The following is a 21,070-nucleotide window of genomic DNA, read 5'->3' on the forward strand; positions in this document are numbered from 1 at the left end:
GAGATGCCAAATCTAAGAGGGCTTAAAGGAACCCTTACTATTATTAAATGGTTTGCTGTTGGTATTTTTATAGTTCTGACATGATACTTTCATAGTTCAGGCCTCTCAAGTTCAAGGCCTCATACAAACAGAGGAAAGGATAAATCCTGCCTGAAGAGCCAGCAACTCAAAGGCAGGAGAACCAGGCAGATTCAGTCAGGCAGCCAGCCCTCTTTGCATGGAGCATCAGTCAGTGATCTCTGCACTCTGGTACTTATCTTTGTCCAGTATTTTAAGACATGGAGCCAGAGAAAGGTTTAAGGAATGATTTGAAGAGGAGAGCAAGATGACATGTAGGATTGCTCCTGCCTGCAGGCAAAGGGTGGGTAAGGTGGCCTCTAGAATCCTTCACAGTCCTATTTGCATGGCTCAGTGCTCTGAGTTTGTTCATCACACATATGAGGAGTATCAGGGGTGTGCAAAGGAGCTGCTGGCTTGAAGTATGGAGGTGTGAGTTAAGGTGAGAAGCAGGGAAGGAAGCAATGAATAGCAGGGAATGGCCCCAGCTAGAACACTTGTCATCGCAGCTGAGATTCCAAGAGTTATGGATGCATCAGTAGGCTAAAGATTAGGTATCATTGCAGGTAAGCTCAGAGAATCACAGAATTGTTGGGGTTGGAAGGGATCCCTGGAGATCATCTAGTCCAATTCCCTTGCCAAGGCAGGGTCACCAGGGGAGGTGACAGAGGAACGCTTCCAGGTGTGTCTTGCATGTCTCTGTTATGAACAATGGAGGGGGCTGGACGGGTGTGCTGGTTAGGGAAAAGGGAACCACATCCATAGTCAATGTTTGACCTGTCACCATAGCTTACAGAGGACTGGACTGGGCTGTGGGAAGCAGGAACAAAGAAGCAGCTCTTCCTGGTGTTACCAGGAGGGAAGGAGAGGGATAGCTGCTGCTGGACTTCAGGAACAGGCTCTGCACATCTCCTCACCCTTTGGCTACCAGTGAGCCAGGAGGAGAGAGGACTTCAGATACAGACTGGACACCTCTTCACCTCCTGCTACCAGTGTGCCACAAAGACTTCAGGGACAGACTCTGCAGCCTTCTCACCCTTTGGCTACCGGGAAAGCCACAACAGCGGGGGTGAGCTCCGTGTCGAGCTCCCTGCCCAGCTGATCTTTTTAATAAAGAGCTGAACATAAATAAAGGCATAAGCCCTGTTCATTTCATCTCCAGAGAGGGACAATGCATGACCTCCCGGCTGTTCCTGCACAGCTGGCAGGGATGGGGCTCAGAGCCCTTGCAGTGTGACAGCCAGCGAGATCTGATACATCCTGGCTCAGGGTGCCAGCCGTGTGAGTGGGGAGGAGGTGCCACAGCTCAGGGGTGTCAAGAAAAGACCGGGTACGGTTCAGACACAGGTTTCGGCTAAGAGGGACGAGTGAACACAGAAGCGCGGAGGCAGCAGGAGTTGGAGGAGGTGTCCTGGCGACACGGTGGGATGGCCTTTGAGGACACAAGGCGGGTAAATGGTGGCCCCGGGGCAGACGAGAAGTCGGTCTGCGGGGAGAGGAGATATTCCGGCGGGCACGGGGGTGGGCCTCAGCGCCCGGGGACCCGGCGCGGCGTCGAGGCGCGGCCACGCGGCGGGGCCGGCCGGAGAGAACTACGACCCCCAGCGTGCCCCGCGGGGCGGCGCGAGGCGCGCGGCTGCGCGAGGGGGCGCGGCGGGTCGGAAGCCCCGCCCCCGGCGGCGGCGGGCGGCGCTGCGGTTGGGCGGCGGCGCTGCCGCTCAGCGCGGGGTCGGGGGTCAGAGTGCGGGCGGTGAGTGGCGGTGCCGGGCACTCGTGGTGCGGAGTGCGGGGCGCGGGGCCCGGCCCGGCCGGCCCGGGGCGGCTCCACCGCGGGGGTGGTGCGGGAGGCGGGCGGCGCCTCGGCCCGGCCCTGCGGGGCCCGGCGGGCGCGGGGGCCCCGCAGGCCTGGCGGAGACGCGGGGCCGCCGTGGCCCGGGGCGGGGGGAAAGGCCCGGCGCGGAGCGGGGCCGCGGCCCGGCGGCGGGGCTCGAACCGGGGGCGTGGGGCCGCGGGCCGGGCCGGGCCGGGCCGGGCCGGGCGAGGCGGGGGTGCCGGTGAGGACCGGGGGCGGCCCCGGCCCGAGAGGAGGGCGCGGGGGGCCGCGCCTCGCCCGCTCGACGCCGGGGCTGCCGGGCCCTCCGCGCCCCGGGGCGGCCCCGAGGGGAGCTCTGGGGGCTGGCTGTGGCAGCAGCCCCCCAGGTCCCGGCTGCAGCCCGATCAGTCGCTTTCAGGGCTTGAGGAATGGAAAACAGCCCGTCTGCCCGGGGAGTGGGCACGGGCTGAGCTGGAGGCAGCAGCAGCAGCAAGGGGTTTTTTAATGTTTTGGGATTTGGAGGTTCATAGGTGGAGGGAATGAGGGAGTAGGAGGGGTTTTTTTGTTTTGTTTTAATATATTTTTTACACTGTGGGCTTGAACTGTTCACCTGTCTCAGATCTGGAGAGTGAAGTAAACTTGAGAAAGCTTAGGAGTACAGTCTGTTTGCTTGTTTCTTCAGTGGCAGTAGGAATTTCTTCTCCTTTTCTCTTCTTGCTGCTATGCTGTTACAGGTGTTTCTTACAAACTGAGATGTATGAAGAGGTGTTGTCATTTACTGCTTATGTTCTGTCTTTTGCAAGTCCTGTGTCTGGTGGATTTACGTAGTCATTGCTGGCCTGTTTGCTAATAAGTGTGACATTTGTTTTGCTACTTCTTTACTTATCTAGTTTCTTTATTGAGCTTTTGGTTCCAGAGATGGTGGATTGGCAGCTGCTATTTAGTCTAAACTCTTGATGATACTCTTTCAGCTGTGATGCAAGGGGACCAGCAACTTTTTTAATATGTTAATGCTTGCACTGTGTCTCAGGAAGGATGAGGTATACAGGGCTCCAGAAAGGTACATCTCCAAAGCACTTGTCCCATCAGATGCTGTTAACAGCTGTTTGAGGATTTTATCTGATTTCTTTCTAATGGTAACTTTGAATAGATTTTGTCCTGTAGTGTCTTTTTGCAACATTGTAGCGTCTCAGATAGCTTGATATTAAAGTTGGCATCTGAACTTTTGTCCAAGAATGAGTTATACTGAAATACAGTAGTATGTTTAAAGTCTAATTGGTTAGTCCCCACTGTGTAGGCTTGGGAAATTTGATTTCAGATGGTGTTTTTTATTTCAGATATTTTTGTTTCCATTTTGAAGCACTGAATTCTGCTCTTTGCAACTGGATTTTCACATTAATTTACAATGTGGGCTAAATGTTTGCTTTCTTTCAAAGAGTGGCCTTATGGCCCTTTTATACATTCTTGTTCGTCTCAAACTTTGGGTTGCGCTACATGAATAGTGTGTGTGGTTTGATTTTTTTTTTTTTTTTTTTTTTTTTTGGTAAAGTTAGTGTGTCTAAACAGATTTGAGTGGTACCAAAGTCCAAAAGAAGAAAGTTATTAAAGCCTTTTTAAAAATGCCTATATTCCGGATGCTAAATAAAGAAGACCTTGGATTGAATAAACACTGATAGGGCCTAAAGTTTCTGTTCTGCACTTAAGAGATGCTTCAGTTTGCTTTCTTTAGAGGGCCTGATTACAGCTGGTTTGGTGCTTATCTTGTTTTGATTCTGTTAACTTCGGTAGGCCTTGATTTTATTTTCTTTTTAACCTCCTTAAATTTTGGAAATAGAGTTCTGGAAGATGCTTAAATGTGTGAAGTATATGCATTTCACCGTGTCTCTGTGTCAGTCCTGTGGCCACCTGCAGTGGAGGGCCCCAAGGCTGTGGAGTGCAGGTATGGTGACATCCAGGTAAATGGTGCAGGACTGCCCACTGTGCCTGGGTTTATAGGAGAGCATGGAAGGCTGTAAGCAACTCTGCTTTTGTCACAAGTCTGTTTTGGATCTGAAGCAGGTATATTTGCTAGAAATGGTGCTGCTGGGACTCCTGGTGTTTCACTCTGGTAGCGATGAGCTAAAACACCAGTATGGTGCCATAGCAAGCAGGGGAATAAGGGAAGAACTGGTCAAGACATAACCTAGAGCAGAGGTGCTAGCTGTGCTAGGGGCCATTTGAACCATTTCCCTGCCCTAAGAGAAGTGATCTCAGCTCACCTGAGGCCAGCTGAAATGTTCTCCCTAGATGTGTTGTAAAGATACTTCTCTTCTAATGAAAAAAAAAATTCTTAAATTTCAGCTGTATTTGTTACAATTTTTTTTTTTTCCTGTGGTTGAATATTAGAGACAGCATCTTCCTTGGCAGCTTTTCTGGGTTGAGGCTGGGTTGTGTGGAAACCATGCCCCACTGTAGCTGCTACCCTGCTTGGAGCCATTGCCAGTGTACGAGGACAGAGCTTTGATGGGGCTTCCTTTTAACACTTTTAGAGCACATTTGTGAAGATCAAAATTACCAGTGTATTGAGCAATGCAAATCTTGTTTCCCCGAATCCAGGCTGAGATTGATTTGGCACTCTCAGGTGTTAATCTTCATTTTTCAGATAACGAAGGTGTGCAGCTGTATAAGTGGTTTGAACAACTGTGGCATTCATGTATATGAAAATAAAGTAATTATGTGTGCCAGATACCATTAAACAAAGGGTGGCCTACTATGTCTCCTTTCCACTAAATTAGGCCAATGTGCAATAGCAGCTTTTACTGACTAGATGTGTAGTAGCTACAAATCTCTAGCTCCTGGCACTGGGAGCTGTGCTGAGCATTGAGAGCACTGAAGTGCCATAAATTTCAAAACTTATCTCAAAGACCAGGGCTGGGAAAGTTTGAATGAAACTAAGACGTGTTATTTTTTGACAGCAAATGGATTGACCATTGAAATGAGCTGTCTGAAGGTAGAGGGGAACCTCCATTCTTCATGCTGCAATTCAAGGCCAGAAACTTTTCTGAAAGATGTTCAAGCCTTTGGGTTTGACTAAGGAATTGGAAACTTTAGGGCCAGCATTACATGAGGGTCCAGGCAGGATGGTCTGATGGGCTTTGTGAATTCAAGTTTAATGTGTCTGTGCTGCTAGAGCCAAGATAACTTCTCCATTCTCTGCAAAGTGCCATGTTATCCCAGGTGTCTCTGTCCTTGTCTGAGTACATGGTTTGGTGAGTGGCTGAGCTGACCAACAGCCCCAGTGGCTCATCTCATTCCTGCTTCTGCCAGTGTGGGCTCATCCTCTTCTTTGAGCTCTGGTATTCATCCAGCCTGTCTCTGAGCTAATTTGTCTCACTAAACCAGCCAGAAACTATCTGTTTTAATTGTGTTTTATTCTGGCTATGTTAGTCCTTCTATAGGTTGCTGTGGTTGAATCGGCTCACAGAAGGGCCAGACATGCTCTGGAACTGGTGTAACGTAATCAGCAGGAGAATAAGACTAAGAGGGAAGGACAGGCCTGCCTCCTTTTGGCCTCCCAGAACTGTTGGCTTGGTTAACCTCATTTTGTGTAGTTTCACACTGATGCATTTTCTTATGGCTCCCAGGCAGAGGCAGGAGACTGGACTAGAGGATTTTTGGTCTGATCCTGTGCAACTGTTCTTTTCCTTAATAGCAAATCTGTTCTTCCTCTTTGGCTTTTGCTGTATATGTCCCTGTTATTGCTTCTTTGTTTTAATTTTTGTTCTTTCCTTTCTCTACGTTTCTTCTAAGTGACCAGTCCTTTGCTGTGTGGAACTTCTTCAGACTCCAGCTTAGACCCGTTTGCTCATCTGCAGTTACTCTTGGAGAAGGTTTAAAAATACACAGCAAAGCCTGTCTTAGGAGACCAGTCAAGGAGCTGACGAAAGTGGGTTGCCTAGCAGAGGTGGCCTAATAAAATTGGAGTGGAATTGTACTGTGCATCTTTGGGATGGCTTCTGGGTGGTCTGTTCAGACAAATTCGTGTCCTGCTGGTGTGGAGTCTCATGTGGGTTTTGCTGTGTTGTCAAGTGAACTGAGATGTGTTTGTTTCCCAGCTTTGTAGGGTGCCATAGCTCCAGCAAGTGCTTCCCTAAGTAATCAGCGCCTTCGGCCTTGCACATTGTGATCTCACAAGCCATCGCGTCTGTGATGTCACAATGGAAGAGATTCTGGTGCTCTGACATGTGTGGTCGTGCCTTTGACAAATCAGCCAAGGAACCCAGCGGCAAGAATGAGCTCAAGAAATGGGAGAGACCTTCCTTAACCCAAGAGCCCTCCATCCTTTAGTCAGCCCTTTCCATGTTCACTTATCTCTTCCATAATGACCATACAGAGGGAAACCACTGCCTGTATAGGGTGAATTTTTTTTTTCAGTTGACCTACCCAGATGCATGTTTCTCCCAGATGAGCAGTTGCCCAACTCTCCTCCTGTACCCCTCATTCTTTTCTGTTGTTCCCCTCACTTGTATTGCTTCTAATTTTAGACTGTAAGTTCTTGAGAACAGGGACCTCCTCATCTGTAGTGGGAAGAGCCTGTGTGTGATTGTGGAGTACTGTAAAAAGAAAATGATGAATGCCAAGTTGTATCTGAGCAGAGTGATGATGGGGCAGCATATAGACGTGCCATGACATTACAAATTTTCCAAAACACAGGCGTGGTTGTCTAGCAGTGCCGGAGACAAAACCAGCCAAACATGAAGGGAGTGCAGCCATGAAGTGTACTGTTCTCATGTTCAAGTGATGATACTGTGAGGTTAACAAATTAAAGAAAGAAGCAAATCTACCTGTCTAAAATTGTGTTACTTTATTAAACAGTTCTAAAAGCTTTGTCTTTTGTTATTTGTTTTACTTTATGTTGGTTGGAATTTTTTTTTGCAAGTTTGAGTGGTGAGAGTGGATAAGCTGGTCTTGTTCATAGTCTCTTGTTTCCTGCCTCACAGACTAGCCAGGTGCTGCCATTTTTGTACTGTAGATCATCTAATGAAATACTTGGGTTTAGGTTAAGGTTGATTAAAAAACACCCTGAGTTATCTCTATTGTTCTTCAGTTATATTTTCACACAAGTGAAATATGGGCTCACATTTGACCTCTGAGTATGCATTTGAACAGCTACCAAAATTGAAGTCCTACATTTTTTTGTTATACTGTGTTCCAGGTGTTGCTAAATGTGTGCAATTTTGTTCTACAGAAAGCATCTCTATTGCCCTAACTTTTTTCCCCTCCGTAATTCAATAAAATAGACAAACCTGACTTACATTTTTGATTGGTTTTTGTTGCTCTAGCCTTGAGTTCAGTTGTCTGTTGGAGGCCAGGAGTCACAGCTGCCCCTACACAGGTTTTGCACAAGTAATAAACTGAAGCATTTTACTCCCAGAGCTTGCTTGCTTTTATTTTTTAATTTCAGTTTCTCTTATGCTTTAGGTTAGTGGGGGGTTTCTTGTTTGCGTGCTTTGTAGTATGGTGGAGGGCTGTCTTGTCATAACAAAGTAATTTAATATGTAAGTGAAGGCTCTCATAAAATTTAATTTCTTGGTCACCCCACCAATGTGAAGTTAGGTGTTGTCTTCCTGCCCCTTCCCTACTCAGTTTATCAAGCTGGAAAGTAAAAGGGAATATTTTGGGCTCAGAGGCAAACTAATTTTAATTAGATGTAGTTGTAAAAAGTTCATATTTATCTTATGTGCCAGGAATCAGTGAGCTCAAGTTCTTAGTAGGCTAATTTGTCCTGCCATTGACGAATTTGACTCCTCTGGAGCTTGTGTGGTGCACATCTCTCTGTGGCTTTGGGCTGCCCTGCTGGCTCTTGTCACCAGCATTCTTCACGTGGCAGGAGTTCCCTGTCTTGTTCCTTGCCGCTTTGGTTGTCCCTAAGCAACTTTCCCAGCAGGAAGCCTGGCGTGCAACAGCCGCCAGTGCAAATTCTCCGCTTCACACTCAGTGGGGCCCCTGGCAAAGCTGATGGCTACAGCTGACACTTGCTTTTCTCTTGGCTTTCCTTCCTTACTGGTGATCAAACTGTCGTGCTTTAGTGCCATGTGCTTGGACTGCTAAAGAAGCAAGAGCTGTGGTCAGCCTGAACTTGTCTTAGTACCTGCAGCTGATGTCCAGAGAACATTTTTTTCTTAATTTATTTTTAAAATATAGATGCTGATTTTAGCCAGTACTGTCATAAGGGACACACAGTGTTAGAAAGCACAGAACACAAACTATGTTCCATCTGAAACCCACCACATATGGCCATTTCCCATCTTACTGGGTGTAGCAAATGTAAAGTGCTGTCATATTTTCCTAGGTCTGTGTACAATCTGTCAAAATAATTCCTGAGGTCCAACCTCAGTTCATGGTCCCATTACATTTTATACATATCTGTGTGAGGAATTTGAGCTGTGTGATATGAAATATTAACCTAGTAGGGTTGACTGCCAGATGTGACAGCTTGCACTGTCTGAGATTATAATCTGATCCTGTGTGTATAAGAAATATATATATGGTGTTTTATGTAGGTTTGGAAATGGAATCACTGAACATGTGGATTTATATGGCTAGAGCTGGGTTTTTAATTTTTGAAGCTGCATTGCTTGCATCGTTTTCTCTTGGAAAAAAGTACAGGATAATTACTAGTGCTTTGCATTGTCATAGCCATTATAAATGCTTTACATGACATCTAATAAAGTGTGTTTGCTCACCAGCTATCTTGTGCTCTGAGGCACTCTGACCTTGCCAAAGAAGATGATGCGAGGTCTTCCCAGGGCACCCAGAGCAGTGGCTGTGTAAACATACCGTTAAAACTTCATTTGGCTGAAGGTGCAGAGTTTGCAGTGGGGTTACCCTTGTTTGTATGCTGCCTGTGTAGGGAAATCCACATGCAATACCCCACTCATGCACCTTTGTTCGGAGCACTGCTCCCTCTACTACACAGGAGAGTGAGGAGGAAGGCTGCTTTTGGGATGGGGAGCCTGATCCTGCTGCTAGATGTGGACCACTGCAGAAGCTGTTAGTGTAAACAGACACTAGATGGTGGCTGATGATTTCCTCCACGGATGTTGCATGGTACTTTTGTGACCCTGACCTGCCATGCCAGGGTCTGGCATGGTGCTGCTGTGCCTGCGTGGGGATGTGCCTGAATCCTGCCAAGGTGGCTGGTTTACCTTTGCCATGGATTCAGTGGCTTGGAAACCTCTGCACCACTGTGTGTGGTGCAAGCCAGCCTGAAGATTCATGGGGTCCATGTCAGATACCCAGGTCTTGCCAGTTAAGATACATTAGAGAAGAGATCTTGCTGTGGGTGGGTGCATAATACACATTTTATTGCTGTGTTTGATATAGGGGTTGAAGCCTGTCTGCCTCCCCCTCTCCAACTGTGTGTTTTATTTGATGCAGTAGGCTAAAGACCAGGTTTTCCTGCAACTAACTTACAAGCTGCTTTATTCTGCGAGATATTTGTTGTGATGGGCCTTTAGACTTAGAAGATTTAAAGCATATATACCTTAAAAATCTTTTATCTGGCACATGTTAAAGAAAATATAAGTGACTTCTTTTTGGCTGTAATGTGTTTATGAATGACAGCCAAAGCTAAAGATGAAAAAGCAATAGGTAGAACTGAAGCCCTTTAAGATAAATGCCATGTTGGGCTCTTCATTTTTGGTTTTGCAACTTGGGCTTTGAGTTTTTGAGGTACCTGCTGTCTAGCACACTGCTTTAACAAAGCAAACACCTTCAAAACATGAAAGCCTTGAGGCAGGGGCAATGCATATATGCTGTAGAATTGGCAGTGTGAGGACTGGTTTGGTCTTAAACATTTCAACTTTGATTTTTGCCTTTCACTCAAAAGCTTGGAAAGGGAAGGTTACCAAATGCATGTTTACTCGAAGCACACAACCTACTTAGCTGCAATTATCTCCTAATCTGGTCCTTCCGAGTTTCTCTGGTCTCGCAGGTAAATACAGATTTAACTGTTATTCAAGGCATATTATTTACCTCATTAAGTGTGTGTTTTGGCACGTGCATTATTTACCTGACGGACTAACGGATGGGAAAGAGCAAATGCTGTCTTTTGTGCAAACAGTGACTTTGTTCATGAGCAGCAAGTGCCCGTTCTGCTGTGGCCACTTTATCTCACGGTGGGTGCTTCCATCCCTTCATGGCAGAGCAAAAAGCCAGCACAGGTTGGGGGGAGCCATGCTCATAAAAGGAAGGTGGGTGGCATGTCAAGCGATGGAATTCTTCCACAAGCAGTGGGACTAGCCGTGAGGATAGATTTAAATATCTTACGTAGCATGATGTGTATGTATATATATGCATACACAATTAGAGGGGGTATTCCTACCCTTTTTCAAGAGGACTGAGTTGGTGCAATTTGCTTGTTTAGCTATCAGTCCCTGCACCCAACCATGTAACACCATGAACTGGTCTTGAATTCTCAGCCCTGTAGATCTATTAACAGCCCTGAGGCTGACCCATCCTGCATAGTGACAATCCTGGCAACTTTTTCCTGCAAAGTTTTAGAAGAGAAGTAGCAGGAGGCAAAATCCAGGTAGTCTCAACATGGATAATGTAATTTATTTAATAGTTTGTTAGATGAAAATTTCAGAAGGTGATGGCTAAGAAGATTTTTGTATTTCTTTGGGAGGAAGGCCATAGCCTATAGAGCTCTGCTTGCATTTTACACTTCCTGCAGTCCCTGCATTTGATTAGTTGAACTGATAGCCTCCTCTGAGAGAAATACCTGAAATTAGAAGTGGAGTGTAGCACTAAAATCACACCTCTGAGAAATCTTGTATACAAAGCAAACAAGAACTTTCTTGGGGAGGAGCTTTCCAGCCACCAGCCACCTGGATTTGTAATGGAAGTGCCATGTTTTGGTGCAACTGGCAGATGTTTCAGGGTGAAGCTGCTTGGATAAGTTGTAGTATTGGTATGTGCACTGCTCTGTTTGATTTTTACCATGTATCAGAAACTGCATTGTATATGAACAGATAAAAGGCCTCAGAAATTTCAGCAGGACTTGGATATTTTGTGTTTTAGTTGGTTTGTGTTGGTTTTTTCTTCTGCTATAATGAGGTTCAGCAGTGGGGTGTCATCTGGTGCCTGGAGCCATGACTGTTGTTTATCTCATAGTTCTTAATTTAGAATTGTTTGCAGAGGTTAATTTTCAGTTGCCTGTGATTCTGGACACCTTAAGCTCAATCCAAATGTCACCTGTTGTGCTTAGAGCAGGTTACTGTGTTATTTCATGTTTGTGATGCTGGAACCTCCACTGGGGAGCACAAAGGGAATCCCTGTCAGAGGAGGACAACAAACAGATAGCAGTAGAGATAAGATGTATGTGTGCATGAGTAACATGAGTCTCTCTTCAGTTTCAGATGCCTCTGGATGTTCAATGATAGCACTTCTCCATACTGGAGCAGCAAAGTTTCCCCCAAACTTACTTTCAAGGTCAAGACAAGCTGTGTCCCTCCTCTTCCCAGCTGGTGTTCTCGAAGGGTTCCACTCCATCGTAAGCAGGAAACTGGCGTCCCACGGCTTTGGAGCTTCCATGGCAGCAATGTCATCCTTCCCTCCACAGAGATATCACTACTTCTTAGTGCTGGATTTTGAGGCTACATGTGATAAACCGCAGATTCATCCTCAGGTAAATAGTTAATCCTGTTAATTACTGCCTTGCAAGTTGCTGCTGCTCCTCTGAGAGGTAAAAGGAAAAAACAGTTCTGGCTCATTAACTTTTTCTGGTTTGTCCCACTTCCTTTCTGTTGCTGGTTCTTCAGGGCTCTTGCCAGTCACCTGCTGTCTCAGGAGCAATGCCAGGACTGGTGGGAATGAATAAAGGAGTCTGATTTCCATCAAGGAAGTGACAATTCACGTGTTACTGAAAACAACTTTAAGTCATGTATACTTGTCATTTGTCTGAAATGGAAGGGTCTAAAAGTTTTTGGCTGGAAACTTGCATTAATAGATAGCAGCCATATTTGATTCTGCAAGGAAAAATTCTACTGTTGGTAGTGAACAGCTTTAGGAAAAGAATATTTTGAATGATGGGAATATGTGCAAGATAATGGTATTTCTACGTGGAGAAGAAAAGCAGTTTGTAGATAATTTCAGCAAGATCAGCTGTATTTCCTGGGTTTTAACTCTGGAGTGTAATGAGAAGAATTCAGCTTCAGAGAGATCTTCCAGTGCTCTACCACTTGAGACATACAGAGATCCAGATGAAGTACAGAACTTTTCTGCAAACAGTTCTCCCACAGTACTGTAGAGCAGATTAGTAAAGATATTCTCAGTTGTCATCAGGATGGGCCTTGGTTTTTAACTGGAAAACAGTACTAAAAAGGAAAAAAACCCTGATATTAGGTTAGTAGCAAACAAACAGAATTTCTGGGTCTAAAGTGGACTCAACCTCCTCTGCCAAGTAATTGGTCTGCATGTGTTAGTAAGACCTGCATCGGATCACAACAATTTCCTTTTGCTTTGTTTCAAGTATATGAAAGGCTTAAGCAGTTTTCAGCATGGTGTCTCATTACTGAAATGACTCAATGCAGTGGGTGCATTTCCCAGTGCCACTGTGGTTCCCTTTCACTTGTCCTAACAAAGGATTGCTGCAAGTTGGGATCAAACTTGACTCCTCTTTTCCCCAGTAGTGCCTTGGTAGGTGCTGCCTGTTCTTCGTATTTCTTGAAGAATGGATAGCAAATTCCCTGCTCTTTTGCTGGTTCTTTGTGAGAGGCTGTTGTGGCTCTGCATCCAGTTCTACTAGCAGGCTCTTAACCGCTCCCCAAGTGAGATATCAGTCTATTTCCCGCATGCTCCGCCTCGGGTGCACAGACCTGTCAAAGCTGTAAATTGGATCTACCTTGTCCCTTTGGATATGGGCTTGGTCTGTGCACATTTTGATGCAAAACCATGATGCATGTGGAGCTAGTTTACAGCTGGCAGTAAAAAGGAGCATGAGTGGAATATGATTACTAGTGTTTTAAGGAGCTTTGTCCCCAAGTCCTTGCCAGGGAAAGTAATGGTGTGGGCCAATGCAGATCTGCTATATATTTCATTGGTGAGATAGCACCTTTAAGGTGGAGATGCTCTTCAGTGTTGTTTTTTTCCAGTCTGTTGTGTTCAGTGCCTGTCGGCATCATATAATGTGTTGAAAGGGCTGTCAGTCCCTCACATCCTCACCAACAAATTAATTTCACAAATAAAGAAATTACTTTTTCTAAATGGATCTCAATGTAGCTGGAAAGGCTGAAGGTGCCTGCCAAAATCTGGAAAGTTTATAAAATGAGACTTAATTTGATGCCCTTACCTACCTCTTATGTCTTTGTTGACCAGCATGGCTTTTGTTCTCTTCACTGTTAGGCTGTATATCATGATGGGCAAACTGTGCCATGCATTTCAGTGATGTTTTCTGCAAAATTTTAGTGACAGGATCTTTCACTGCAGGATTGATAGACAGGTTTTGGAGGTTTGGGCTGAGGTCAGAGCTGGGAGCTAGAAATGGTCATGTGCTGATGTTCACTGTGATACTGATGATTTTTTTGCTTTTATTTTAATATCTGCCTAGGTACAATGAAATTCAAGTGCAGTGGGATTTGATGCAAGGGCTGTGTATACAGAGCTAAGCTAAGCTGTGATCCACGTTACTTTAAGTGGATAGGCACAGCTGTAAGTTTAGCCAGTTCAGCCTAAAAATCTTGCAAGAGTTCACTTACCACCATACAGCACATTTCATTCACTGTTTCTCATTCACTGTTCTTCAAAATATTCTGGCTTCTTACAAGAAACTACTGAAAGAGCTATCTTTTTATGTACACTAGATGTGCGACTGCCACATCTGCTCCCCCCTCCCGTTGTATTTACTTGTGCTCCTCTGTAACTGGCAGCTTTGCTGGCTTTATCCCTGGGGAAGTCCTTCATGCTTATTTGTGAGCCCGAAGACCCCTTCATTTCCATTCCCTTTCACATTGCCCGATCTCTCTCTGAGGTCTCGTGGTATGGCCTCTGTAATGGGGATCAAGGAGGGTCAAGGACAGTGGTTCCCCTGGGAAGCCATCTGCACTGTGGCTCCGGTGGCTGAGACTGCTGGCTGAGTGCCTTGTGGCTGCTGCCCTGTGCTTTACCACTCACCCTGTGTCAGGCATCATGGGTCATTCATGTTCCCTGCCCTAGACCCACAAAGGAATGGGAACATCCTTGCAGCCCTGACTTCTGACTGCTTTCAGAGGATATGCCCCTCCATCAGAGTGCTTGTTTATAAACACATAGAAACCGCTTAGCTTTATTGGTTTTCTGGATGTATGCATGAATAATGGGACCATCCCAGAGAGAAAAGAAGGTGTGGGGGGTTTTAACTGCACAGTCTGTGTCATGTAGTGTTTTAGCCAGCCAAAGGTCATTAGAGGCTGCCAGTAAGAGATGTTTATGGCTGGCCTCTCGCATCTCTTTAAAGCTTACCTTGTGCCTTTGGAATGTGATCCGAAGCCCAGTGGGGTCAGCTGGGAGCTGTCATTTTGTGGAGGTCGGTGGACCCTGAATGATGGTGGCGTATTTCATTTTTCAGCTCTCAGTTGTTCCTTTTACTGTCTGGTAAGAGTTTATAAGTACCTGCTTTAATACACTGTCAGCCTATAGAGCTGGATGCATATGGAGCTTTAGCTTCATGAGAAGATGCATTAATAAGTGCGAGTCTTGCTCTTTTGTCCCTTCGTCATTGCAGACACCTATGTTTATGATGGTCAGTGCTTTCAATGACTGTGTTATGCAGCTCCACAGACTCAGATCTGTGCCTGCCTTTATTAATGAAGTAAGAAGGTGTGCCTCTTTCAGTCACCAAGCCAAGTATCTTGCCTTCAATTTCAGACAAGTGCATGAAAATAAATGATTTGTTTTAAATATAAAAAGTCTGAAGGTAGAAATCAGATCTGTTCAAAGCTGAATTTGAAATTAGCCTTCTATATATGATGTTATCTCTAATCTATTAAAGCTGCTTAAATGAAAATCAAATAAATTCAAGCTCTGTATGTCGGATGCCTGGAAGTGTAGAAGAGCATCAGATCTCTGACCTGGTAGAAGGAACTGGATGTAGGACTAGCTGAGCTGCTAAATGAGCTTTTGGTAATGATAAAGTTGCGTTTTTTCATGTCAGTTTTTTCAGGTGTTCATTGTCTCAGATTCACTCAAATTGGTAATCATTTGGGAAGTAGTAATTTGCCTCTTTCAAACTCTCTGTAAAGGGAAATATTAAATGTTCATATCTTTTTGCTGAAGAAGTTTGTGACTAGAAGCAGAATAAATTGTTTACAGACAATGTTTTCTGTGTCCTCCTAAACAGTACTTTTAAAATGCAAAAATATTGTGATATTTTTGTTAGTGTATCTTAGATACTTCAACTCTGTTTAGTGTGCATCTAGATTGTTATTTTGGGAGAATTTTGAATTATAATTGCTGTCAAATTAAACTGGATATAGTAATAAATATAAAACATCACTCACCATTTCAACGTAAAACCATAAACATTGACACAGACTAAGCAGATGTTCAGTTACTAATTTATTTTTTAGGTGTTCAAACAAATCTAGATGATCATAGTATGTATTGTGATTGGCAAAAGTATATTAACAAATAAGAGCCAGTCTTTCTGTAAGATGATATTACGTACAAATGCAGGAGAAGGTTATATCAGATCATCCGTCTCACACCCAGCTCACAGTCCTGGGCAGGTACAGCTGGAGTGGCTGTGATGATCTGTACAGCTGCCTGTCCTGCTCTGTCCGTGATCTTGTTACCTCAGCAGGGACAGCTGAGTCGCGTGTCTCTGCTCCTGCGCTGCTGTGATTTATAGACTGACTTTGTAATGGGAATGGATGTTGATTTCCACCAAATTTAGGCCATATCAACAGATGCCAAGCTCTCTGCGTAGGGTGACTAGATAGAGGATAGGGAAGCTGCCTTGGGAGCCATAGCTGAAGCTACTTTGTAGGAGGAATATGTTCTTGAAATCTCAAACTTGCTGCAGGAGGAGGTGATGGAGGGATCGCTGGGGAGCAGGCTGCAAGGTGCCTTCTGTGTGCTTCCCACATGGTTTTCTGTGGAGACTGCATCAAGGCAATCCCAGCTGAAGGCCAGGATGGGAGTGCAGGTGTCTTACACAGTAACAGACATTGTTACAATCCAGAGGCAGTGCACCTGTGCCTGCCTGTTCTATCTAGACATCCCCACATTAGCAGCTTTCTTCTTGCACTGTTTTTGTATGGCTGTTAAGCTCAATGCACTAGAAATCACCTGCCAAAACCTTTGTTGAGGATGATCATGAGTTACTGAAAAATAAAGAAATTCAGGTTTGTTTCCCATGGCAACTTTAACTCAGCCTAAGTATTACAGTGAAATATTAATCTGCAATTACCTATGTTCATGCATCTTAGGCTTGAGTATAGTTTTAATTACCTACGTCTCAATTCAGCTTCTTAAAATGTTGTTTCTAGAGAAATGCTGTTAAAAATGCATGTAACATAGTGACTTTAATTTTTTTCCTTTTTACTACAAGTAAGTAAATATATATATATATTTATAACCCTTTTGCCAGTTATGGCTATTATGCCATTGTTCTTACATCAGAATGCTTTGAATTCCTAGAGTGGCAGGAAACAGTTCATATAAGAGTCCTTTTAAATGGATTTTCCTCTTTGCATTGAATTTTTGAACAAACTTCTTTAGGTCTTGTATCTTTAGAAGGTTACACTGCACCTGGTGTCTCAGGCCTGGCCTCACTTTGCCTTGGAGACCTCCCTCATTCTCCCAGTAAGTGGGGACAACCTTGCTGTGACCCATATCAATCTGACAGGGTGGGTTATGACTTCAGGCAACAGAATTAGCTGTATTTATTTTAAACCTGATGAGCTAGAGAACATGAACAGTTACTGAACCCAAATCTCCTGGAGAGCACAACCATGAGACCACCAGGCAAGACTTCTGATGTACGAAAAAAAAAATCATCAAAGCAATTTTTTATTTAAAGATATAAACCCAGCATTATTATAGCAACAAGTCTAAAATACCAAGCACTCGGGTGGCCAATGGCTGCAGTCCTAACCTGACCTAACCTGCTCAGCTTTTGGCTGGTTATTGACAGGCTGATGAGATGACTACTTTAAAGCAATCAGTCATGTTGCCCTTTCCCTCACAGTGTGCGGAGACCCCACATCAGTTATGCATCCCAGTGTGCAATTTCCCACCTGTGCTGTTTGAACACTGTATCCTTAGCTGTGCAAACATTACACATCGTTTAGGTGACAAGTTGCAAAGTTAAGTAGACTTGTTGTTACAGCAGAAAGTAGTTGAGTGGCAGTCACCCTGAAAAGAAAAGATCCAGGCTAGCTCAGGAATGTGCAAGTCTGCTGCATTGTTTGCCTCTCCATAAAGGCACTGATGAGGGCTACGTGTGCTCCTTGAAATACTGCCATCATGTGCATTTCTGAAGTGAAGGGAATGAGTGTCCCAGGTTTGTATTTGCTGTGCTTGTCCTGCCATGTGCATGGCCCTGTATGGTTGTTGATGATCAGTGTGTGCCTGCTGCTCTTTTGCAGCTTCTGAGGTACGGGATGTATTTTGCATTGCTCCCAGCATAATGTTTTAAAACTAGGCAGTATTCTTTCATGGCATGGTGCCCAGCTAGTGCTACTTAGGGATGGTGCTTTACAGGCTGCTATGGTTCCTGGGAAATAGTCTTTGCTGTGTTAAAGTGGTCTTGTCTTATCTTTGAATAAAACCTTCCTGATAAAGAAGCAATGCAACTCGGCTCTTTTAGTGAGAAGGACGTGGGACATGCCTAAACCTTGTGGGCTTTTCCCCCTTTCTGTCAAGCTTGCTCTGCAGTCATCCCTGTGTTGTCTTTGTTAGTCTGTGCACTTGTTAGCTGGCAAAATAACTCTTCATAACATTATTTAGTTCCTCTCTGTCAGACAGAAATGTGCTGTCATCAGCAGCTAGTTGTGATGTCTGTAAAACCCTGGGTATTCATTTACATGCACTAATGTGCCCTTTCTACCCATCCCAGATGTTTTAGTGTTGTTGCGAACATTGATCATTTGTCCTGCTCAATATCAGGTGAAGAGGTTGGGACTTGAAATGATCTGATAATTCTGCAACAGGGACTGCACAGGCTGTTTGTCTACCATAGAGAGGAGTGGATGTGGAAAAGGATATAGTGTAGTTGCCATCTTGGAGTGGAGAGGTAATTCTTGGAAATGTGTATGTGTGCTGTTTTTAACTTGGTCTGAGTGCTAAACTTCCCCCAAACTGTCAAGCTTAAATTGCTTCTGGCTGTGTCAGTAGAGATGTGCTGGGTAGTTAAATATATGTCAATAGTGCTTGAAGAAACACATTGAAGTGTTGATGTCTAATGGTCTATATTTCTCATCCCACGTGTGAAAAGAGGGAGATTCTGCCTTATTCTTGATGTCTGGGTCCTGCTGGAAGGATCAAAATAGCTTAGTGGGTTTTGGCAGGGAGAGATGATGCTGGTGGTGAGAGGTAGGAACCAGCCTGGGAGGAAATGATTACTGAAAGTTTTGTTAAGAATGGCAGGACAAGTGTTGTGAGCCTGCTGTCAAGATTTCAGGCGCAATGGCAGGCATGAAAACCTCCCAAGGACCACAGTGGTAAGTTTAGGAGAAAAGTGTCATTTGTGAGACATGGATTCCCCTTTTGTTGGCACTTGAGCTGATCAAGTACTTCACTTTGTATTCTATACTCTTTGGAAGAAGAAAAAGATACTATTTCAAGAGAGTGAATAAGAGAATCAGTAAGTGTGACCAGCTGTGAGTGCAGTCTGGATGGCATTGGGGTTGTGTTTAATGCAGTGATGAGAGGTGTATGTAAGATGAGGTCTTTGTTACAAAAATGAGAAAGGCAATGTTCTGTCTTGTGTCTGCTGTGGGTAGGAAGAGCAGTCAGGAATTTAAACAACAGGGAAATTCAGATTAGACATTAGGAAAAACTTTCCAATGATAAGACTAATGAAACAGGAGGATAGAGTGAGTGCCTGGGGAGTATGTGAGTCTCTCTTATTGGAGTCGGTAAAAACAGCCTAGACAAAGTCAGAAATTATTTAGGGGGTGATGATGCTGCCCTCAGGCAGGTGCATGGACTAGATGTCTCTTTTAAAGCTGAAGCTCCTGGAGGCATGTGATTAGATGGGGATTTCAGCTTCTGTTAAAGAAAGAGAAATGGTCCCTCACCCTCAGAGTTGTAAGGCAGCACTGGGAAATAAGAGCCACGTTTGATGCCAGTGCAGAACCCAAAATGCAGCTCAAAATTTATCTTTGAGGAAATGCAGGCTTTGACATGGGGCTTCAGTGCCTGAGTGTTGGGGGTAGGCAGTGTGATTCACCTGAGAGCAGGGGGAAGAAGAAACATTGGATAATCAATGGTCAGGCAGTAGAATTTTTCTTCACGTCATCTTATCCCAATGTTTCATTATCTTCCCATATTCCTTCCAGTCCTCTTGTGTTTTGTTTTTGATGTGTATTTCCTTTCATGCTTTTGTAGGATATAGTAATACTTTCAAATGTATCAAATTGTTAGGTGTGTGCTTATATGTATTTTAAGCTAAGTAGTGATGGAAAAAAACAAATTTGGAGGTCAGCTGATTCCTCAAAGACCTTTTGATAGGTTTAATCAGTACACAGAGTAACTTATCCAGGACTGAGGCACTGAGAGGCTCCATGGTGTGTGTGCAGGCAGACATCCTTTGGAAAGCCAGCATAGCCCTGATTCAGCAGAAGTCCTGCTGTTCCACACTGGAAAGGTGTTGCCTTTATGGTACTTCTTTTGGTTAGTTTAATAAAAATTTAGAAGTGGGAAAAAGACCTATGAGGTCATCTTGGTTACTGCCCCTGAGGGCCAGTGCAAGGCTGCTCACTTGGAAATGTCTTTAGTTAAAATAATAATTAAGGCAGAGGATGGAAACTGGAGAGGCAGATCTGTTAGGCTAGTGCTGTCCTTACTATGTCCCTTTTCGATTTTAATTGCCTTGGAAAAAAAAAGAAAATCACAAGGCTTTAAAAGCTCTGATTCTCTCTGCTCTTCAACGCCCCCACACCCTCTCCCCGATCTTGGAGGCATCAACTCTCATCTGTCAAAGTGTAAATCAGCAATTAAAACACAAACAGCGAAATGCCAAAGATGACCCGAAGCACAAAGCAACTGACAAACAAGTCCGGACAAATCGGCGGATAATTTATAAGCATTGCCCTAAAATCTAATTATTTGGCAATTCGAATTTGCAGCCGGCCAGGGCTGTGCAATAAATTTAACCCGCCATAAATTATTTAGGAGCAGCCCGTGGTGTAAATCAAAAACACGAGTGTTTGTTTAAGAAATAAGCTCCTTGTGCATAAAATGACTTTTTTTTCTTTAAAGAGGAGGGGGGAAAACCATCCCTGAAGAAAATGAGCTGGTGCTGAAGCTCTGTCCCTCCACAGACACTCCCTTGCCTCTTCTGCCCTTACCTTTTTTGAAGGTGTAAATGGTTCTTTTGGTGAGAAGTTTCATGCTTTTCCTTATCAGACAAAATTCGTTTCCCTCAACAGCCTCTGCTTGTTTTTATTGCATTTTGAACAGTCAGCTCTGATTTTTATGGGCATCTTTTATTCTTGTGTTTATTAAACTTCTTCACATGGGGGTTAGAGTGAGGGATAAATTATTCTTTGGTAGTTTTTGAACTGAAGAGGCCATACGGTCTTCCTCAAATATATAACTGTGTCCTGAAGCGTGCCTTGTCCACTTTGTACATAGGTGTCTGGATTAAAAGGTTTTGAGAGCTGGGAAGCTCTTGCTGGGCACTTTGTTCTTTCTCTATAATGGTAAGCAAAAAGGATAAGCAAAAAGATTCCTCTATGAGAATTAGAGTAATTTCAGGTGCTTTCTTCTTTGGCTGGAAATTGTTTAGGAAGTATAGTCTTGTGCTTGTTCATTTCTTTTATTAGCAAGAAGATCAAGACAGCTAAATTGATACATCCCTGCTCCGGTGTTAAAGGGAAGGGAGTTTCCTGTAACACAACTGGGTAAGGAAAGGCTGGGTTTATAGCAGTGCTTTCACATGCCACTAAGAATTTTTCAAATCCCTCTTAGAAGAAAGTCCCTAGCCATTCCACAGTTACCTTGCTGCTGCTCAAC

At 44.4% G+C, this 21,070-nt stretch overlaps 1 protein-coding gene across 4 annotated transcripts in view; it reads left to right on the top strand.

The window, feature by feature from the left end:
- Positions 1 to 1,735: 1,735 nt before the first annotated feature.
- The window catches only part of ERI3 (ERI1 exoribonuclease family member 3), a 129,229-nt gene continuing 109,894 nt past the window's right edge, over positions 1,736 to 21,070 (top strand). For 2 of the 4 annotated variants that reach the window (XM_021528341.4, XM_085586315.1), the window contains exons 1-2: positions 1,736 to 1,833; positions 11,266 to 11,540. In XM_021528341.4, the coding sequence (XP_021384016.2) occupies positions 11,289 to 11,540 (252 nt within the window). In that variant the 5' untranslated portion in view covers positions 1,736 to 1,833; positions 11,266 to 11,288. The remainder of the gene's footprint in view (positions 1,834 to 11,265; positions 11,541 to 21,070) is intronic. The other 2 variants (XM_021528361.4, XM_021528375.4) reach the window with 1 other exon arrangement.

The sequence above is a fragment of the Lonchura striata genome, chromosome 8, assembly GCF_050655825.1.
Source record: "Lonchura striata isolate lonStrDom1 chromosome 8, ASM5065582v1, whole genome shotgun sequence".
NCBI classification, from domain to species: domain Eukaryota; kingdom Metazoa; phylum Chordata; class Aves; order Passeriformes; family Estrildidae; genus Lonchura; species Lonchura striata.